Consider the following 20,080-nt stretch of genomic DNA (forward strand, 5'->3'; position numbering starts at 1 on the left):
GAAATCAGTATGGTTGGTAAATTGCAGAGGGGAAATATGTATATTCATTTCAAATGTTTTTCTACCTCTGTTTGAAATGTCTTTACAATTAAAATTTCAGACACACTGGTAATGTGGCAGATATCCCTTTAACCTTTCACAGTTTTGTTTGCTTTAAATGAAGAATAATTTGTGATTATAAAAAGTTATAATTAATTTCTCAGCAATGAAACGTATGAACTATAACAACGTAGATTTTAATACAGTGTTAAGTAAGACATTTGAGGAGTCATTCTAAAATGCCATGTATGTGAATACGTAGAAGGCTTATCTGGGCTTTGATATGGCAGTTCGAATTCAGCAAGGCATTCAATCCAACAAAGATTTATGCATATTCATTTCTGTGGCAGTATCAAGACCCTGTACTGTGATATAAAAGATGATACAGAAAATAAGTGAGTTTCCAAATTTTGTATTAGTATGATATTATATGGTTATTTTAATTGTAGATCTAGATGAAGGCGTTTGTCTCTTGAAGGTTTCTGCATTCATTGATAAGCGTCTTACAAACCATTACCTAAACAATACTGATTTTTTGACCGAGTGGTTATTAAGATAGCTTTGCAATACATTACCAGCAGACTTGCAGTAACGGAGTTCAAAAGGAGAGTGTGAACTGGGCTCAGGACTTTGTGCACTGCCAAATTCTGAAACTGCTACAAAGAAAAGGCATAGCTGGAGTTATGATGAGAACTGTTAGGAAAAGTCTTGCATTTCTTGAAATCACAGATGTTGAGCTTTCTTAAGCGAGTACTAGAGGAAAAATCCTTTGGGATTCAGCCGGTTCTGAGCAGAACCCTGCTACAGAGCAGTAAGAGGGAAATAAGCCATGGTGTGGGGTTAAGAGATAGGGCTAGGTAGTGAAATAATTTGTATTCTAGATTTAACAGTGTCAGCCATTGTGAATCTTTGGGCTTTCATCTCTCTGCAGTCAATATGTGCCAGCACCCAGTCATCTCCAGGTCACTTGCAGGTGATACTAGTTTCAGTCCCTGTTCACTGCACTGCAGCCCTACCCCAGGTCCTCCCCCTCTCCCTCCCTGTGAAGGATTAACCTGGATGTCTGTGATACCATCACTTCACAAAGGATGTGGAATTCGAGGTAGAATAGGGGCTCCCAAACACCTCTCTCCCAGTTGTGGTGGATGGCTTCCAGCTCCACGTTGGACCACGCATGAGCCATGTGCTGCTGGCGCCTTCAGTGTGGGTTTTGGAAGCCTGTACTCTGAGATAATCTGGTTTGGAAGGGCTCGTTTAGCTCATTCCCACGTGCTGAAGTTTATATTGCTTTCTTCTGAAAAGGTTGGGGGATAGATAGGTTTTAGGCAGATGAAAGAGTATAATCTACTGTTGAAGACTGGGGTTGGTAGCATTTCATAGGCTTCCATGAATCCATAAAGTATACTTTTATCTTTATCATATTTGTCTGTGAAGCATCATGTTCTGGTCTTGAGATGAGTTTATTTGGGTTATTTCAGCTTTTGGGTTTCTCAAATCAACATTTTGAAACTTTTTTTTTTCCCCCAGAGTAATGTCTTTCTACCCTTTGTCTTGTTTCCTCTTTTCTTTTTTTTCTTTTTTTTGAATTTTGTGTCCCTGTCTCTTTAATGATGTGACATATAGAAGCTTTGCTTCATTTGGTAGAATGTGGCTCACAGCTGAGGGCAGTCAACAAAGAACAGATCAAGTCAGCCATTTTTATGTTGTAGCTTACGCTAGATATTTAGCATAAAGAAAAGCGGTTACTATTGTCACACAGAGAATCAGAAAAAAATGGCTAGGGAGGAACAATGCTGCAATACATACAAATGGCAAAAAGGGCTTTAAAAAGGAAAAAATGCAAAAATGTCCTTCTTTTGCACAGACTACAAGGCAATTTTTCTTTCACAAGATAATCAGTAAATTTCAATTCAAAGCAATTATGGGTTAAGCATTATGCGAAAATCCTGCAGATTTAACGAAAATGCTAATAAATGCTAAATATGGATGACCTGGAACATTCCTTCCCTTCCTCCCCCTCAAAAGCATGAAAATTTATTTTGGTTTTGCACAGCTGATTAAATTTGACTTTGTTTTAGATGACTCTTCTCTCCTGTGTGTTGCCAAATGACTTCCTTTGTGAATCTTCGTCTTTTGTAACGTTCTCTTCCAAATTGTAGAGATTTTGAAGCCTCTTTCCCATTTTCTGTGCAGAGAAAAAGCCATAGGGCTTAATTTTCAATAGGAGTTTCTTTGAGATCATGGCACAATTTGGTGATGTTAGCTGTGTCTTCTTAAAGCCTGACTCATCCCAGGCCTGGATCACTACTGGAAGTTCTTCCATAGGTAACTGAACCACTAGCAGCTTATAATTAAAGGTGAAGGACGTAGTAGGAAAAGCTAACAACTCCTAATTCAAAAGCATATTTGGAAGAGTTACTCCTGGGAGTTGTTTCTCACAAATAATTCCTCCAGTGTGGATGTCCTGGAGAGAGAAGTCCACCCTGCAATTTGATATATTGGGCCACATTAATAGGTACCACTTTATCTTAGGGCTGAGCTGGACAGCCTGGGAGAGCTCATCTTAAAAGAGGCCACTAATTACAGGAATACCTGATTTGGTGAAGCTGCAAAGAGGTGGCTGTGGGCTTCTTGGTAACTGAATCTCCTGTCCCACCTGGCTCTTATTCGGGACTGTGGGATTTCTGACCTCGTAGGGGAGAGGAGAGGGGCAGCTCCGACACCAGCTGCTTCTGCCAGGCTTTACAGAGAAGGATGAGCCTCAGGTTGCTGTTGTGCTAAATGTGCTGCTACTTGCTTGGTTGTGCCAGTGAATGCCTCTGAAAAAATGGAATGGAAAATGAGAGGGTGGGTGGTTTCTTTGCTGGTTTTTTGTTGTTGTTGTTGTTTTCTTCTGTTTTTTAAAAAAGCTGCTACGTTACAAAACTACTTTTTCAACAAGAAATCTCTCTGCACTCCTTAGTAATCCTCGTTCCCTTTTCTGTCCTTTTCTTGTGCTTTGTCTCTAGAAATATTTGATTTTTACCTTGTATGTATCTTATCCTTGTATATATCGTTGTGTTTCAGTATTTCTAGTTCCAATAGTGTTAGGGTCTTTTAACAAAAGTGCCAATCGAATGGAAATCCTAATGTTTCCACTTAATTGCTGTTTATGAAAGGCTGTAGCAGCTGTGGCCAACATTCATATTCAGATTCATTTTGCTTGCTTTTAAGATCATAGTTAAAGAGTAATTTCATTGTCTGTTCCTAATTTATATTAACTTCTCTTGTTTCAATCATTTGTTTTGGTAAGTAACTGTTAGAGGCATGTCTTCTCTCCCCTTTCCTCCAAATGCCATGGTATAGTGGAGTAATTAGTTGAAGTTTGAGGTAATCTGTTCCCTAACCCATCCTGTAAATATCAATGCTAACAACAGTGTCTTGTGTTTTTTTCTTTTTCTTTTTTTTTCTTTCTTTTTTTTTTTTTTATCAATGTGCTTCTTCCTGTGTGAATAATTATGTGTCTAGAAACAGCCATGGAGTGATTTTGCTGTACTGAATGGGGGAAAGATTAATAGTGACATTTGGAAGGCAAGTATATTGTCAGATTTTAGAACCTTTGATACTATTACCCTTGTTTTTTTGCATGGCAGTGGCTGGTTTTTTTTCCCCTTTTGTTTTTCCATGAATGTCATCCATAACCTAGGCCAAAGTGAATGGGGGTACTGCTAGGGATGTCTAGCTCACAAACATGCTGCCTTCTGATCTTTCCACTTGGAATGGATTCAGTCTGAACTAGCAGGGCAACTGCCATGATGTAATGAGTAAGATGCCTGCACTGAATGAACTGCAGCTTGGGAATATATGCATGCCTCTTTCTAACTTCAGCTGGAAATACTGTCGCTTCTTTGCAGGCAGGATTTAATTTCCCTTTGAAATAAGAAATAACATGGTGATGTACTTAATACGAAATTAATAGCACCTAATACTAGCACTAACAGCACTGCCTTTGTCTCTAGGATCTGCATGCAGCCACTGTGAACCCAGACCCAAGTCTGAAAGAGTTTGAAGGAGCAACGTTACGCTATGCCTCTTTGAAGCTCAGGTACAATGACTTCAAAAGTGCCTGTGGAATAGCCAGCTCCATTTCGTGCTGTGCTGTAATTTCTATATGATTTTTAAGATTGACTTATGTCTTTTTTTTTTTTCCTGCAGCAGAAATGGTCCACAATCTGATGATGATGATTCTTGTAGCATCAACAGCGATCCAGAAACCAAGGTCTGTAAGAAGATCTTCAATGGGATAACAATTAAAAATTGGCAGTTGTAAACAAACCTGAAAGGTGCAGAATGCCTCCTAGGTTTTTAAATTAACTGTACTCCTGCTCTTGCACAATGTAGATTGATCATGCCAGACTAATTCCATCGAAGGAATTTGCAGATTTAAAGCTTCGTTCAGTTTGGTTAGGAAAGTGTGACTTACTTTAAAATCACATAAGCCAAGAAATTGAATGTTACAGCTCAAGGTTCTACTGTTCAACTGTAACAACTGACCCCTTGCACAACTAAGTGACTTTTCTGTCCCAAGTGAGAGGGGACTCTGTTGTTTGTCATGGCTGGTAGCTTCCTGCGGCATTCGGTGATAGAATTTGCTCTTTATTCTCGAGTTTGTCCCTTTTTAAAAGTACTCTTCTTCCTTGGTTTTGTGGCTGCTTGAACTAGCAGCTAGTAACAAGGAAGTTACTTTTTAGAACAAAAAACCTTTGTATTTTAGAACAGAGAATGCAACCTAGTTTGAGGAGAAAATTTATAAAGAAAAATGAGACCATTATGTGAACAAGCACCATAATTAAATCAGAGCCTTTACTGTTGTGATCTAAGGTTTTTGAGGACAAAGAAGCAGCAGAAGGTTTTAAATGCTTGTGTACATATCTCCAGATTTGTCCTGTGATGGTTTTGCCTTGTGCTTTCATCCATTTTTAAGGATGTATGTAAGTCTCTATAATTGGAAATCCAAGTCATTTAAATAAGTGTTTTGGCTGCAATGACTGACAGGATCAGAAGCTACTTACGTGCAGGAAGACAGTATGTAACAAAGTTAATAATTATAATAGCATCAATAATATATTTTAGGAGAGAAAACAGTCTGATCAGGGTACTTAAACTTCTTTATCATCTTGATTATTTGGCTTGTGATGTTTAAATCAGATGTGAATAAATATGTTTTGCTTGGCAGGCTGGCAGTTGAAAAACAAGACTTTCAGCTGCGCTTGTTACAATGACAAGCACTAAATTCTTATCACAGTAAATGGGGTTGGAGGAGCGACGTGCGTTCGGTGCCAGTCCTCAGAAGCAGAAAGCTGGTCCTTTTAAGATAAGCCTTACCGTATGGAAAGCATTATAGGGAGGCAGTATTTTGATATGTCTTTACTGAGTGATTTGCACTGGGCAGAATTAGGAGCCTTTCCTGCATGGAGAACCATGGCAGTGTTTGTGTGGGCAAATAACTCATGTGTCATCATCTGCCTTCCCTCTCTCACTTACTGCTTAAACTTCAAAATTTATGGAGCCAATACCCATCTGGTGTCTGTGAAATGGGTCAATGCCAAAAGCTTGTCCTCTTCTGTCTGTCACAGCTGGTTTTGTTTCTCTGGTTTAGGCAAAACCGTGCTGATGACACTTAAACGGGTAATCAAAACTGAGCGCTGAAGCATTCATAGAAGTGACTGAGAGGAGCAAGACAAAATATGGAGAAGAAACTGTTCATGTTCGGATGTGTTGTGGGCTTTTTTGGTTTGTTGTGGTTTGGTTTTTTTTGGTTTTTTGTTTGGTTGTTGTTTTTTTTTAAATCCCGTGAGTCAAAGCACCTTGCTGTGGTCTGTGGCTGCCTGGTGGGGTGTTGTTGTGCGGGGGCACCAGTGGCCGTGTGTGCGGTCCTGCGGGTGAAGCTCGGCAGAGCTGGTCGGTGCCTCTGCCCCCAGGACAGGAGCAGCAGCTGCTGTGTGGCCGAACCCCTCAGAGATGGGAAGTGGTCCGGAAACAGCAGGGAAAATCTTCACATGGGGAAAATGCTCTGGGATCTTTAATTCTCATATGGGTAGCGGTATGGTAGGTGGATTCCTTGCTATCCCATTTTACCCAAAATATTGCGAGGCTGAAAGAAGTCTGGTAGGATTTGAAACTGATGACCTGAGACTTGGAAAATTAGGGGGTTTTTTAGGTACTTATGCTCCCCTCTGCCATATGACGTGCCTTAACAAGATCTGATTGAAGCTTGCTTTTGCGTGGCAGCAAGCACAGATAACCTTTTCTTCATTTCAGCATAAGAGAAGGAAGCTTTTTTAGACTCATTAAACTCTGTTGGAAGGATTTGTTAAAATGAACTTTGTTTAAGATCATTTAGAGATCTTAAACCTATTTAAACCTATTTGTGACAGTGGCCAATACATTCGAAAAAAAAAAATCAGATTTCCTCGATGACACCAAGTAATGCTGTCTTTCAGCAAAGGGAACCCTGCCACCTTGTGGAAAGATCAAGTAGTTGTCTTCCCCCAGAGTCTGTCAACTTCTGCAAAGATTATAGCACTGCAAAAATGTCAGTTTGGGGAAAAGTGTGTCATATAATTTATGTAATTCTTGTAAGAAAAGTGATTTATGCAACAACATAGTTAAGCATTCAAAATTGTCAATAAACAACAAATGTTTCTCTCTGTATCACGTGTGTAAGATGCAGTTCAGAGTTTCATATCCTCGGCATCTTGGTGCAGGCTGCCTGCACAAGGCCATAAAAGAGAAGGGGAAGCAGGAGAAAGGGGAGAATGATTACATCCACCTTCTTGATTTCAATAATTTATTTCGGTAGGAATTTCTTGAAGAGATGGTTCATTGTACTTGACAAAGAATCTAATTCTGCGTGTGAGACATGCACAACTGGAAATGAGTTTTGAATTGGTACTTCCCAGGAGAGAGATCATAACCTTCCTGGTTAATTTATAGAGCAACCTACGCCTTCCTAATTGAGTTTCAAGGGAGGTAGAAAGATGCTTTTACCAATCCTAGGCTGTAAATTCTTCTGAGATGTCTCTTTTTACAATGTTATAAAATATGATGGCCATGTGTAAAAGTATAGAAAGATGCTAAATTTTTTCCTTGTGGTTGTGCAAAGAAACTGAACCTCCTGGGAAACCTGTCCCTGTGAATGGGATGAAAAATTGAAAGCTTGTGTGACCCAGTTTCTCCAAAATCTTTTCAGGATTGACCTGTTCAGCCTGACACTTGGGCTTGCCTTTATTCACTCCTTTTAAATGTGGTTTTCTGCTAAAGCTTAAATTAGTCTTTCAGTGTTAAGCATGGATTTTCAAATTACCTGTCTACATTAGACTGTTCAGTGGAGCTTCACTTTCCAGCCTTGCCATTTGAGAGTAGTTTTAGCTATAGATACGTGTCTAAGAATGAGAAGAATGTATTTATACCTGCGGAAGTACTAGGCAGTTCCTTCGAAAGTCTGTTTTCCACTTTAGAAACCAGTAAATACACAGGATCTCAAAAGAATGGAGGAGAAGGAGACTACTTCCAAGAGGCGTAGAGGTAGGAGATGCAAATAGCAGGTATTTAAATTTGATTACTTAACTGTAGGTGAATTAAAACACATTTGGAGACATGGGAAGTGAGTCGGTGATGAACTCCTATGGCATACCTGGGCATTAGGGATTAACCAGTTGGGCTATTTGGAGAGATGTGAGGGGTTTTTCTGACAAGCTGACTTGTCAGACCACTTGGGGCTGTTGTTAAAGTGGCCTGTAAATAGCACTGTTGAGATGATTTTACAAAATACTGTGTGCCCCCCAAAGAGTTAATATCCACCTCTGTGCTGCTTCTCTTGCTATGGGGGCGGGTATTTGTGTTTTGGAGACATCCTAAATTTGCTTGTTTCTGGTCTTGTCCAGAAGCAAATATCCTGGCTAGACACAGGACCATTAGTAAATAATCAGCGTGTCTCCTTGGTGATGGAGATCATTCTGATTTCTGGTGCAAGCGAAGACTTAACCAGAGAGGAGGAGATTTTGCCTTGTCAAGTAATTCCAGGAAAGAATCATCTTTTCACACTGAAGTCCATAATTCTCTCTCACAGTCAGAGTAGCTTCTAAAATTATGGGTGCGAACAGGGAGTATTCAACATTTCCCAGCAGTTTCACAGTCCACCTCATGCTAGATATAATCTTCTCATGAGCACTTGAAACGCTGCAAAAAGCCTCCGTTCAATTTATTTCAATTAATGGACTTGATTAGTGGACTCAATTCAATTAGTTAAATCCAAAGAGTTTATTCCATCTTAAGTCTCCTTACAAAAGAGTTTAAAAGAAAAACCAGGTATCTTCAACACTTTTTCTTCCAAAATGGTACTTCTGCTTGGTTTTGAGTAGGAATTTGTTTCATTCAAAAACAATCCTTGGTTTTCATTCCCTAGGAAATAGGGCCTGTTGCAGGGGAGCAGGCTAGAAGAAATCTTCAACCCATTCCTTTACCCTTATAGGGAGCCACACTATATAATCTCACGTATTTCAATTTTCTTCTTAGACATTTATTTTTTTGCCTTGACGAGTCTTACTGACAAACTGATTCAAGTATTGCCCTCCTTTGATAGTCAAGAACCTTTTAACCTAAACTTTTTGAGGCCATTTTTTATTCTCTTATTCTATGTTTCGCATTCTGCTAGGGCATTTATAGCAGGCAGTTATGTCTCTTTTTCAGCTCAGCTTCATTAAAATAAACAAGTCAAGTGCTTTTAATTATTCATAATGAAGCTAGGAGGGTTGCCATCTTCTGAGTCCCTGTTTCCCTGTCTATTGTAGCAGCTTTGTGTTTTCTGTCTTTTCTTTTAATCATGACCCATCAGATTTGTTACTTGGGTGGAGTGTTTCCAGGGTCATGTAGGGTAGCTTTACAATGTCCATATTCTCTGTTGGAAAGTTCTTGATGCATAATTTCACTTACTTATTCAACTCCTGAGTAGGTAATCATTTTAGTTGCAACTTAAGCCATAATTACAAGCAGTGTTTCTAAGTGCTCTTCACACAAATGAGCAGAAGAAAAGTTCTGGTCTTCATCTTAACAACTTGAATAGCACCTTGGTCAGAAGAGGGGAGTTGGTTTGGTTTTGTTTAGGTTTGGTTTGTTTTTCAAAGAATCTTCTTGCCAATAGTTGAACGTTTCTTATGGGCAACAGAAATTTTTATTTCGAGGATTAGCCCAACCAGTGTACACATAGTTCATTTAACACTAAGCTGCAGCCAGTAGAAGACTAAGTGCACATTTGGAAATGCCGATTTTTTGCATTGATTGGATAGTGTGGAAATGGTTTTGAAAAATGCAGGAAAGCAGGTTATATTCAGTGCTCATACATCTTCCTTAAATGATGTTCTGAAGTATTTAAAATAAAAACTACTGCAGAGTAAGAGTTCAGTAGTTTGAAAAAAAAAAAGTCTCCTTTTGGTATTGGCTTATTTTAGGCTTTCAGAGGGAAGAATTATAATCTGGGAATAAAATCTTTTAAAAAACTAAGCAACAAAACAAAAACCCCAACCCAGAAACAAAATAAACTTTTTAGTGGAGTTTGAAGAGGTTTTTTTCCTTGTTTCTCTCAAACACAAAAAGGTGGCCTTAGATCCTTCCCCCTCCCACCACCTGGACAGTCATTTTAGTAGCTTTCAAAACACAGACCTCCTGTTTGAAGCATCCAGTGAATAATCAAGGGGAGGTCAGTCTTGACAATCACTATAGGATAGCAAATATTTATCCATCTTTACATTCTTGCAGTTTCTGGGTGGCACTGGGGGGTGATGGGGACGGCAGTTTCGGAACCGATGCTGCAGGTAAGTGAGGCAGGTGCTCAAAAACATTCTGCTTTGAAAGCAGTTTTAGAAATAGCAGACGAAGCACTAAAATACATCTCCAACTTTTTTTTTTTTTAAATAGTGTCGTCTTCATTTTGTACATTAGAACTTTTGTGGAGTGTGTTTGCTCATTCATTCTCTCTCCATGATTGATACTTATTACTCTTGACATCTATTTTTGTCATTAGGTGATGATATAAGTGATAATGTCATGATGTGAGGTACATCATAATATAGATTTCTATCTAGAGGATATTTACTTCCACGTCGTCCTTAAATGGGGTCTTATTTAATCAAATATGGAAATTGGTCCAGGGCAGAGGAAGTCACCATATTTTTCTCAAATCTAAGGTATTGACTTTTTCAATGGTATACAGAGTTAATAGTTATATGTATAATATCAATATCTGGGACAACATAGTTTAATTTCTTGAGACCTTCAAGATTTATAATTTGATCCTGCAAAATGTTACGTATCTTTCAGTCTTAGAAATCCCAGGTATCTCTGGGATCTTACTAGATGCAAAGCTATTGTGCAGGATCAGGACATGGGTGACTGAACAGCAGGAGAGACACAGAGGGAGAGATTTTACTTGCAGCCTTCCTTAGAAAAATGTTACGAAGACATTCCTCATGCGAAGAGAATGTAAACTGCTTTAAAATTTACCATTAATTTCCAGGTTTGTAGTGCAATAGTTATGTGTGGAATTTTGGAGCATTATCCATATTTGATTTATTAAGGTATACCATACAAAGGGTTTGCATTGGGATATCGGGATGCTGGATTTCTACAGGATTGGGAAAAGAGAAGATAACATGTAAGAACACTTTCTCCCCCAAATCAAAATACCTTCTTTGCCTTGTTCTTAGAGATTTTTTTTTTCTTGGAAGAATCTGCACTTCCTAATATTTTAGTGTTTCTTATTTTTAAGTGATTTTAGTCACAGTTTATTCACTGCGCTGTTGTACAGCACGGTAAACTTTCTGGGCCAGCAGTACTTCATGTAGGGTTGATGAAGGAGTGGACAGAAACCAGGGGAAGAATCAGTCTTCACCATACTCGTGTCCCACAGGCAAAAGGCTCCTGTTGCCGTTCTGCAGACTGGTGGATTTGCAGCACAGGCAGCTCCCAGTTTGGCTCAGGCTCTGCTGGTGTTGCTGGCAAACCTCCCCATCAGCTCGCAGGCGTCTTTGCAAACACACTCCAGAGGTGATCGCTGCTCGTGGCCCTTCATACGCCCCTCTGGAGACCAAGCATTTCACCTTTAAAACAATATGTAGCCTCTGTCAGCTCCAGCTTTAGAACAGCCGGTCGGTCATAAACTGCATCTTGAATATCTGGTCATCATCTGGCTGCTACAAAATTAACCATTCAGATGATATTTTTGTATTTCTCTTCAATTGTTTATGTCAGCTTGCTAGTTTAGGGTGGCTCAGGGAAGTAGCGTTTTCTAGTCTGCAGTGTCATGAAGTTTGCCATTCTGCTGCATAGATTTTTTTTTTAATGGAAAGAAATAAAGAGTACATACTTACGTGTCTATATATATATTTATGTATGTTATAAATATTATATATAATATATACACAGTTTGAAAACAGCATGGTACAACCTTGGCGGGTTATTTGTCCATTGTGGACCTGATGAAAGGTACGTTTACGGATTAAATTAATTTATTTAAAAAGCAATTAAAATGGAACACTGTGTTGAATGACAGAATATCATTTAGATAGCTCTAGCCAGCATGTATATTTATTTTGTTATGAGTTCTAGCTCTAAATTTTGCTTTAAAGGAACAGAGGTCTTGCTTGGCAAAATTTCCTGCATTTTATCAAAGAGAAAAGGCAGTGGGAGGTAATATTTACCTCTTAAGGGCTTTAAAAACGTGAGATATGCAGTACATCATAATGTCATGATGTTCCTACGTGGGTAGGCATTATTCCATATGCTTGAAGACAATCGCATGAGAGGTAAGTGGGTCCTCAAAGGTGGGAGGCTCACCAGGGCTCAGGATTTCTGGACTCAGGATTCATGTTGATTTGAGTCTTTTCCAAAGGGTGGAAATCAATCAGAAGTGATATAACCTCATTGACTTTGGATCCTGTTGTAAACATAATTTCTGCAGAAAAGAAATTACTCTTAACAATATCGCTTTTAAATAGACATGGAATCCTAACTCTAGGGAAGATGGAAGATTTTTTCCCCATTGATTCAGTAACATCAAGAGTTCACCTAAAGGTTTTTTGGTTTTTATTTTTTTTAAGCTGGATGCCATGCATATTACCTTTGAAATTACCAGAGTACTAAAAGTGCTGCTGGCTGCATTAGAACCACTCACACCTATCAGCCTGCAGAAGAACCCTCATTAGAGAAATACAACATTTAAGGTTAAAGTGCATTAGTTGTTCAGAATTGAATGCACATGTTCTTTCATGCCCTGTAAGCTCCTGCAGGGCTTGTCTTTACTGATAAAGCATATGTGTGTTTGTTGGGGTCATTTTTGTGTGTTGCAGAATAATGAAACCTGCTTGAGTTATCTGAACAAATAGACCCTAATTAGAGCATCATTGCAACAATCATCTTTTATTAGTTTCTGGCGAAAAATATGACTGCCTTTTTTTCACTGAGGAAGCATGGTTTTTATCTCACTGTGTTAAAATGAAACCCAAAACACCCTTGATAGCTTGAAGTAAAGTCCATAAACCCATTCCTTTAGGATGTGAAGTCAAGGTATCTATCTGCAAAACATCTAAAATCAGAGCCTATTCTTTACTGAGAAGACTGGAGAAAAGAGTAAGGTGATTTTAATTTATTCTTCAGAACTACATCTAGCAAAAGGGTTTTAGTAGAGAATAATACTGTCCATTCCATTTATGCTCAACTGTCTCGATTTTTTTACTTGATTCAGAAATACAGTAATGGATAAGAAATTGGGATTAAAAAAATCTTGAACCAGCACAATGGTCCTGCAGCATTTTCTTGCCTTGCAAGAGCAGATTTGACGGTTGGCTGTGAGCCAGCAGGAGCCACTGAGACAGAAGTATTAAACTCAAAACAAGAGAGGGACTTTTGTCATCCTGCACATTGGAGTCTGCAGGTCTGGAAAAAATGAGACTGTAGTGTCTTGGAGAATGAATAAGGGACTGTGAGAGCAGAAGGTTCAATCTTGACCTGCCCTAGAGGTTATTTTACAGTATTTGTAAAGCCCTCATATTTTATTCCACAGAAGTTTAGTTTATAATCATCTGCTTGAAAAAGCAATTATTAGTGGGTTTCTGAATTCTGTTGTGATCTGAATATCTGTGGTGCTTATTTTTGTATTGCATGTATATTTTCAGAAATTCAAATAATACAACATGAGCTGCAACAGAAAGCTGGAAATGTTGAAAAATCATCTTAGTATGTTTTTGATTCTGCATTTTGAATTTTTCGTAATTAAGAATTTTTACGTGACAACTGTCAGTATTTCTTCAAGAAAACGGATGCATTGCAGTCTAGTCATGTAAATTAAATGAACGTATTTCCTGGTTCATTAATTGCATCAGATCTCTTTATTCTTTTGTTACTCAGTTTACCTTTGATCATCTCCAATATTTTCATCTGGAATCAATGTAAGCTTTCTTGATGTGTAGCAGGCAAATATACTGGAACATACTTTTTTCTTGGAATGGAGTGGCTATATTTTATAATACTTGATCTTCCAAAGCATAAAATGATACAATAGTTTGTTTTATTTTAAAATGCTAAAGAAAATCTAAGTGGGATTTCCAAAATTGTGTTGGCTGCACAAGAAGCAGTTAATTATATGATCTACATGCTGTGTCTCAGGCACAAGCCTGCTCAGTCGTCTGTGATAAAAGGCCTTATTAAATACTGTAATGATTTACATATGTCTGCAGGCAGATATAACCTTTAAAAAGGGAAAACTTAAAGGGAAACAAAGGGAAACGTCTCAAAAAGTACTGTAGGCTCAGAAGTAGAGAAGAAATTAATAGCACAGATTTAAATCATCAAGACAAACATACTCTAATGTAGATGTTCCTGGTGGCTGCCAACAGCTGGGTGATCTGAAAAGTGATCAGTCTGTGGTTTCGTAATGTACATTAGTTTGCTGATGTTCTAATCCATTTGCTCCCTGTAATGGCATCTTTTCTACCTATGCCCTTATGATCGATCCAGTTTCCAATAGTACTGTGCCATCACACCTGTGTAATTGATCTCTTGTCCTCTGTATTGTATTTGCTTTGGTTTTCTGTATTTTTTTTTAAAGGTACATTCTTAGCACTACATGAGGCAACAGCTAGAGTGTGGCATTTGGTTACATGCAGAGATTTGTCACAGTTCTGCGTACCTGTCAAAGCTCCTTCTGGAGTTCCTCTTGGAAAAACTGCTTCACCTGTGGCGAAGGTTCTGCGATGCCAAAGAGCAGAATTGTGATCCATGGTTCATTCATCCCTTCAAACCTAAAGCTCCCCAGCTTTAGGCCATGTTTCAAATCAGAACTGCACCGCATGGGAGGTTTACAGCTTTTTACAGAGTTTGGATTACAGCATTTATGAGTTTAGTTCTTTGGCTACAGATCATTAACCCTGGAACATTAATTGAATTTGCAGCCATGCAAACATGTTCCCCAGCACTGTAAAACTGAGCAGTGACACCTGTGTTTTCATTTCTGTTCACCTGTCTTTTCATGGGGCAGTGTCATAAGGTGGCCTGTTTCCTTCTGTAGTTTCTTTGCACAATGTCCTGTGTAGCCTAGCAGGAAATGTGAAGTCTCCAGTCGAGATGAAAATACAAGATTATTGACATACCATGGTTTAAATGACATTTTTTCATTCACTTCTCTCAGGCATGCAGTGTTTATGGTAGTATCTTTGATCTTCCCAATCCCAAACAGCAGTGATCTAAATCCAGTATACGATTCCTCGATCTCTTTCATTCTGCTGTATTTATCAACTTTCTTGTTTTTCCTCAAACCTGTTTTTCTTTGCCAGGTCTTGGAAAGAGTCTGACAAGCAGATAAGAGAATCCAGTTTCACTTATCTTAATCACATATGGTTGTTTAAATCACCCTTTTTAGAGTTTTCATTTTAAGGTAAAGCAGAGGGCCTGACCAGGCACAGAAAACTGTAAGATCTTGTGTTTTAAGTTAATAGTAATGTATGACGTGATACAGGGGTTATTTGTTTATTCTCCAACAGGGAAAAGAAACTAGGTAGACTACTGTAACCCAAAAGTTGGTTTGGAATTATGATGGGCCAATAATTTATTTGCCAGTAATTATCTGTGAACCTCAAGTAGAGGTATTTAACCCAATGGTGTTACCAGGAATGCCTGTTTTGCTGAGCTCATAGACTCTTGCGCAAGGAAAGCTGCATTCTGGGTTTCAGCTGGGCTTGTTTCTACTCTGGATGTTGGTTCCAGGAGAAAAGAAGGTGCGTTAGCAAAGCTCTGTCAGGCCAAAGGAAGCACGTTGTCTCTTGGGTAAGTATTTTTGGTGGGAGCCAGGGAACCATGATGCTGCGTTCGTACTAGAGAACTAAGCAATTCTGTTGTCAAGACTAACTCAGCTAGCCCAGGTTTAAGAATTAGGTTATACCTAACTGGAGACACTAGGTGGTTTGTTTCTGCTGGGTTTTGTGCTCTTTTGTTTTAAAGAGAAACTCTGAGGCAAATAATTAAGAGGAGGAAAACCCATCAACAGTAAAAAATGAAGTAGATCTTTTGTAACGCAGTTGCTGGCAATATGCAGAGAAAGGGAGCCAAGCAAGGCGTGAGTGCAAACACTGCCCCTACCCTCCCACCCCACAGGGGTCTGTGTCTGTTACTTCGCTTTTACTGATGGTGATGAACCGTGGTGGGTATCACATGTTACTCTGAGTCCTCTTATTTTCTGGTGCTGAAATCTGCACGAAGGTCTGCCATCACTTCAGTTAACCAAGAAGTAGAAGGTTTTTGGTCTTTACATGTATTTGAGAGAAAAGAATGTTTCTTGTATGTGTATTCTCAGGTCAGTGCGGTGCCTTGTGAGTGGAGTGTTGGGTCTTTCTGGGTTTTATGGAGAGTTCTTTTTGTTTGCAGTGAGACTTTGGGAAATCACTTTGTTTTGATGAAGCTGTTCTGAAGCATTTAATATGGGTTATGGTAAAGGCTTCTTGTACAACATGCAAACAAAAACTTGACAGGTGCCAGAAAGCAACGGGGTTTCTCACCTCTACCTGGCTTGGAAGCACCGAGCAGGAATGGAGGCGAGGAAGGAAGCCAAGCCCTTCCACAGAGGGGAATACGTGGGATGGACAAAAGTGTCCCATTCACCTCATTCCAGTGTCATGACAGTGGGCTGGGAAGGGCAAGAAATGCAATGGATGCCGGATGCCACTGCTGGAGAATTTTAAACATAGGAAAAAAAGAAAAATGGCCGGGGAAAAAAAAACCAAACCAGTTCACCACCTTTACTAATTAGAGATTTACCTTCTGTCAGCTTGAACTGATTGTCTTTCAGTAATGTTTTGCCTTCTTCAGGTATACTCTGTTCAGTGCAAGGGCTATTTTTATCTTTCTGTTTGGAAAGCAGCTAGCAAATTGCAGATGTGGTTGAGATATGAAGAGTAATGACAAAACAATATGTTCGTTGTATATATTTAGTTTTTCAGCTCTCTTAAGATGGTTTAGAAGATGTATCTCTCTGCTAGTATTCTGTTATGCACTTTAATATTGAAATACTTGTATAAAAAACCCTTTCTTCTGGCACTGGAAAAATCTGTATTTTAAAAGCTTGCAAAGATAAATATTTAATACCCTAGTGGGCATTGCAGCACTTTCAGCAAGATGCATGAGCATCTGATGCGCAAAAAAAAATTCTGCGATCTTGAAATTAGATGACCTTAATAATTGCTAAAAAATGGGTATTTTAGTATCTCACGTAGCCCTGAAGTGAAGAGCACCCCTGAGTGGTGACCTCTCCTTTGTTTCCTCTTTTACCTTCTCCTTCCTTTAAAATCAGAAATTCAGCACTTTGTGGGTTTCCAGCAGAGCTGGGTGAGGAAGCGGCAACATAGGAGAATTTGCATATTGGTTTCTTTGTCTGTAAAGACAAAAAAAGAAAAAAAAATCTGGAGGCAGGAGAGTTTTTAATTTTTTCCCCACACTCGCTAAAGAGTTTCACACAATTTGCAGAGTGTATTTGCCGTCTGATGCCTTAGATGAGATATCCCATTAGTGACTGGCAGGACTAGGTACCAGTGGTCCAAGAGGCAGGCTCTTGGGCTGGGTGTTCTGCTTGGCTGGATGAGTGTGCTGGGCAAGCTGGAAGAAGGATGAAGGAGAAGTTTTAAAGGGAAGGAAGGAGAAACTCATTAATCTTTTTACCCACTGGTGAATTTAATTCCTGTCTTAGTTTGCCAAAGTTGATATATTATGCATATTTAAAATACCTGGATGTCTTGGGGTATTTTTTTGAGGACAGTGGTTCCCAAATGGCACACCAGCAATGGTGCGTGAGCTTGATCTGCTCACTGACTTCACAGCAGCTTTTAGAAGGCAGAAAATGAATATTCAGTGTCTGCTTTCGAACTCTGAAGCTGATTTATTTACTGCATCTCAAGAAGAGGGTTAGTTGGTAATGCCAGCGTGGACCTGCTGTTGCAGCTCCCGAGAGGGCAGGGTCCCGCTGGGCACAGCAGGGCTGCCAGCGGTCACCAGTGCCACCGTCCTTGGAGCAGCTCCCGGGACCACTGCCTGCTCTCCCAGGACCCACTGGATGCTGCTGGCAGCAAAGCGAGTTCTGTGGCATAAGGCAGCAGTGCTGGACAATGAGCCATGGTCTTTGTGAGGTTAAAATTGCGCTGACTACCTAAAAGGGACCTGTACTGACTGAAAAAATAGCGAGTTCCCCAGAACAACACAGAGTTTCAGGACAGCATAACATTTCAGAAGAAACATAAGAATAACACTGAAGCGAGCAGGGGACCAAGGACCTGACATCAATACTTGGTCAGTCTTGGCAAGGAGAGGCTTGAGGTGAAAGAGCAGAGATGTTATACAATGGCAGATTTTCAGTTATTAATTGTTAATTTTCTCACTTCTACTTTTGGAACTTGTGCCTGACGAATCTTGGACCACTGTAGGAAGCATCATGGTTAGCAAAGAGGATTTGGGTGTGAGAAGTGAGTGCAGCTTCATGTCAGTGCTGGTGCAGTAGCTCATCGCTGACTCAGGCAAAGTGTTTCTTCATATTATGCCGGGAAAGCGGAGCTCGGAGGTGGGATAGTGTTCAGTGGCGGTGGCCGTTGCCATATTAAATACCTAGATGACAGCATGAATTAGGCATGGGGTTGTTAAGGCGCTAATATTGCTGAACATTTAGGGCCGATCATAAATGTTTGTTGTGCCTATTAAGGGGGTACTGTAGTACTGTTGTTGTGCAGCTGTGGCAGGCAGTGCATTGTCATCAGAGGGTGAGATTTGCCCAGAAAGTTCTCTGGAGGAAATCTTGGTCTCAGAGGCAAACTCCCGTTGACGTAGTGTGCAGACTGTATTTTACTGTAAAGCCTGAGAGCAAATGCACAGTGTTTTTTTTAAGAGTTAAAGTTTTTTATTCCTTACTCTAGTAAATGTAGGGTGGAGATGGTGTCATTTAATTTCTCCCATTTTGTTTTGTTTGCAAAAAGCACCATATGTGCAAAGAAATGTCGCCTTGGCTTGTTCTGCCAACTGAGTGCTCTGGTTGGCTAAACATCCTTCTGCTAAAAAACTGTATAATTAGATTGTTTAATTTTAAAGGTCATTTTTAATTTCTTCTAGAAAAAAACCTGCTTTTCTCTTATGATAGCTTACATTTTTGTTAGTGCTTTGAATTTGTCTTGTTTGCTACCTTAGTTAAACTTACTGTAGAAATGATTGCTGTAATGCACAAAAAAAAAAAAATTTCTGGTCAGAAGCCAGGCAGTGAGATATACCGTGAGTATAAATCTCAAAATAGACATAATCCGATAGTATTTTCTTTCTTTTCAATTGGAGCTCTAGATGCTAGCTAAAATTTCAGTTCTACTGTACCTGTATTTGTGTTTTTTCCTTTATTTCTGTGTGTTTGTGTGTCCTACTATTTACTGCTCCCTTGTTTCCTCCTTTATATTAACAAAAGTATTTTGTTGTAAAGCATTACTGTTATCTTCACAGCTACCTTTCCTGGCAAGTCACATATTGCACTTTGTTCCTTCAAATGTTTTCACTTTGCCATTCTCAAATTATATTTTTTTAGTTTATTATTCTTTGAGCATAAGCTCATGTACAAGGCCTTGACTTTGTTCTCCTCCTAGCCAGGGATCTTTAACCTTAGCTGACTAGTTTCTGTTGCATGACAAGATTTCCATAGCCGGATACAGCAGCATGTTGTATGCTCTAATACATGTTCGGATATTTTCTGTTTTCTTTTTAGTGCTTTGCTGTGCGATCTCTGGGCTGGGTAGAAATGGCAGAAGAAGATCTTGCTCCTGGAAAAAGTAGCGTTGCTGTGAACAATTGCATCAGGCAACTCTCTTACTGTAAAAACGATATCAGAGACACTGTCGGCATTTGGGGAGAGGTAAGAATGGGGTGAACTTCTACTCTTGGAACATCCCTCTTTGTGTCATAAAACATCTTCAAAGAACTTCTCTGTAGGCAAATATGTCCATGCTGTGTGTTTGGGACTTCCCTGTGCCAGTTGGTACTGCTAGAAAATATAAAAGGGTTCAAGGAAAGTGTTGACAGTCTTGTTCCAAACCTTTCAGGACAGCAGGTGCCACAGAGACATCATCTTTGTGTTTACATCTATACTGATACACACCTGTGCAACAGCGTTGGGACGAACTGTTGAAATCAGTGGAGGTCTCTCTCCTGACCAGAGGTTTGAGAGTGGTGCTTTGGGACAGCATTTTCACACATTTCACAGTGACAAAAGGGCTTCAAGGAAACCTGGACTGGTGTGACCTGTGCTTCTAAGATGTATGAGAAGACTGAGACTGATGGACAGATGGCTTATTTTAAGATGATTATTTTATCAGTGTTTCAGAAGAAAATTAATTTTATGTCATCAGTCTGTCTGTTTATTGTCCAATAACTCTTGAATCTGTTCATCAGTGTCATCCAATTTTGAATGATGCCAAATTTCCACACACTGAGGGAAAAACAG

At 39.4% G+C, this 20,080-nt stretch overlaps 1 protein-coding gene across 17 annotated transcripts in view; it reads left to right on the forward strand.

The window, feature by feature from the left end:
• The window catches only part of APBB2 (amyloid beta precursor protein binding family B member 2), a 179,568-nt gene that overhangs the window by 114,209 nt on the left and 45,279 nt on the right, over positions 1–20,080 (forward strand). For 8 of the 17 annotated variants that reach the window (XR_010606085.1, XM_065633108.1, XM_065633111.1 and 5 more), the window contains 4 exons: positions 3,547–3,609; positions 4,038–4,123; positions 4,234–4,297; positions 19,346–19,492. Coding sequence is in view for 16 of the 17 variants with exons in the window: in XM_065633108.1 (XP_065489180.1) it covers positions 3,547–3,609; positions 4,038–4,123; positions 4,234–4,297; positions 19,346–19,492 (360 nt within the window). In the remaining variant the exon portion in view is untranslated. The remainder of the gene's footprint in view (positions 1–3,546; positions 3,610–4,037; positions 4,124–4,233; positions 4,298–19,345; positions 19,493–20,080) is intronic. The other 9 variants (XM_065633110.1, XM_065633123.1, XM_065633112.1 and 6 more) reach the window with 3 other exon arrangements.

The sequence above is a fragment of the Caloenas nicobarica genome, chromosome 4, assembly GCF_036013445.1.
Source record: "Caloenas nicobarica isolate bCalNic1 chromosome 4, bCalNic1.hap1, whole genome shotgun sequence".
Classification (NCBI taxonomy): domain Eukaryota; kingdom Metazoa; phylum Chordata; class Aves; order Columbiformes; family Columbidae; genus Caloenas; species Caloenas nicobarica.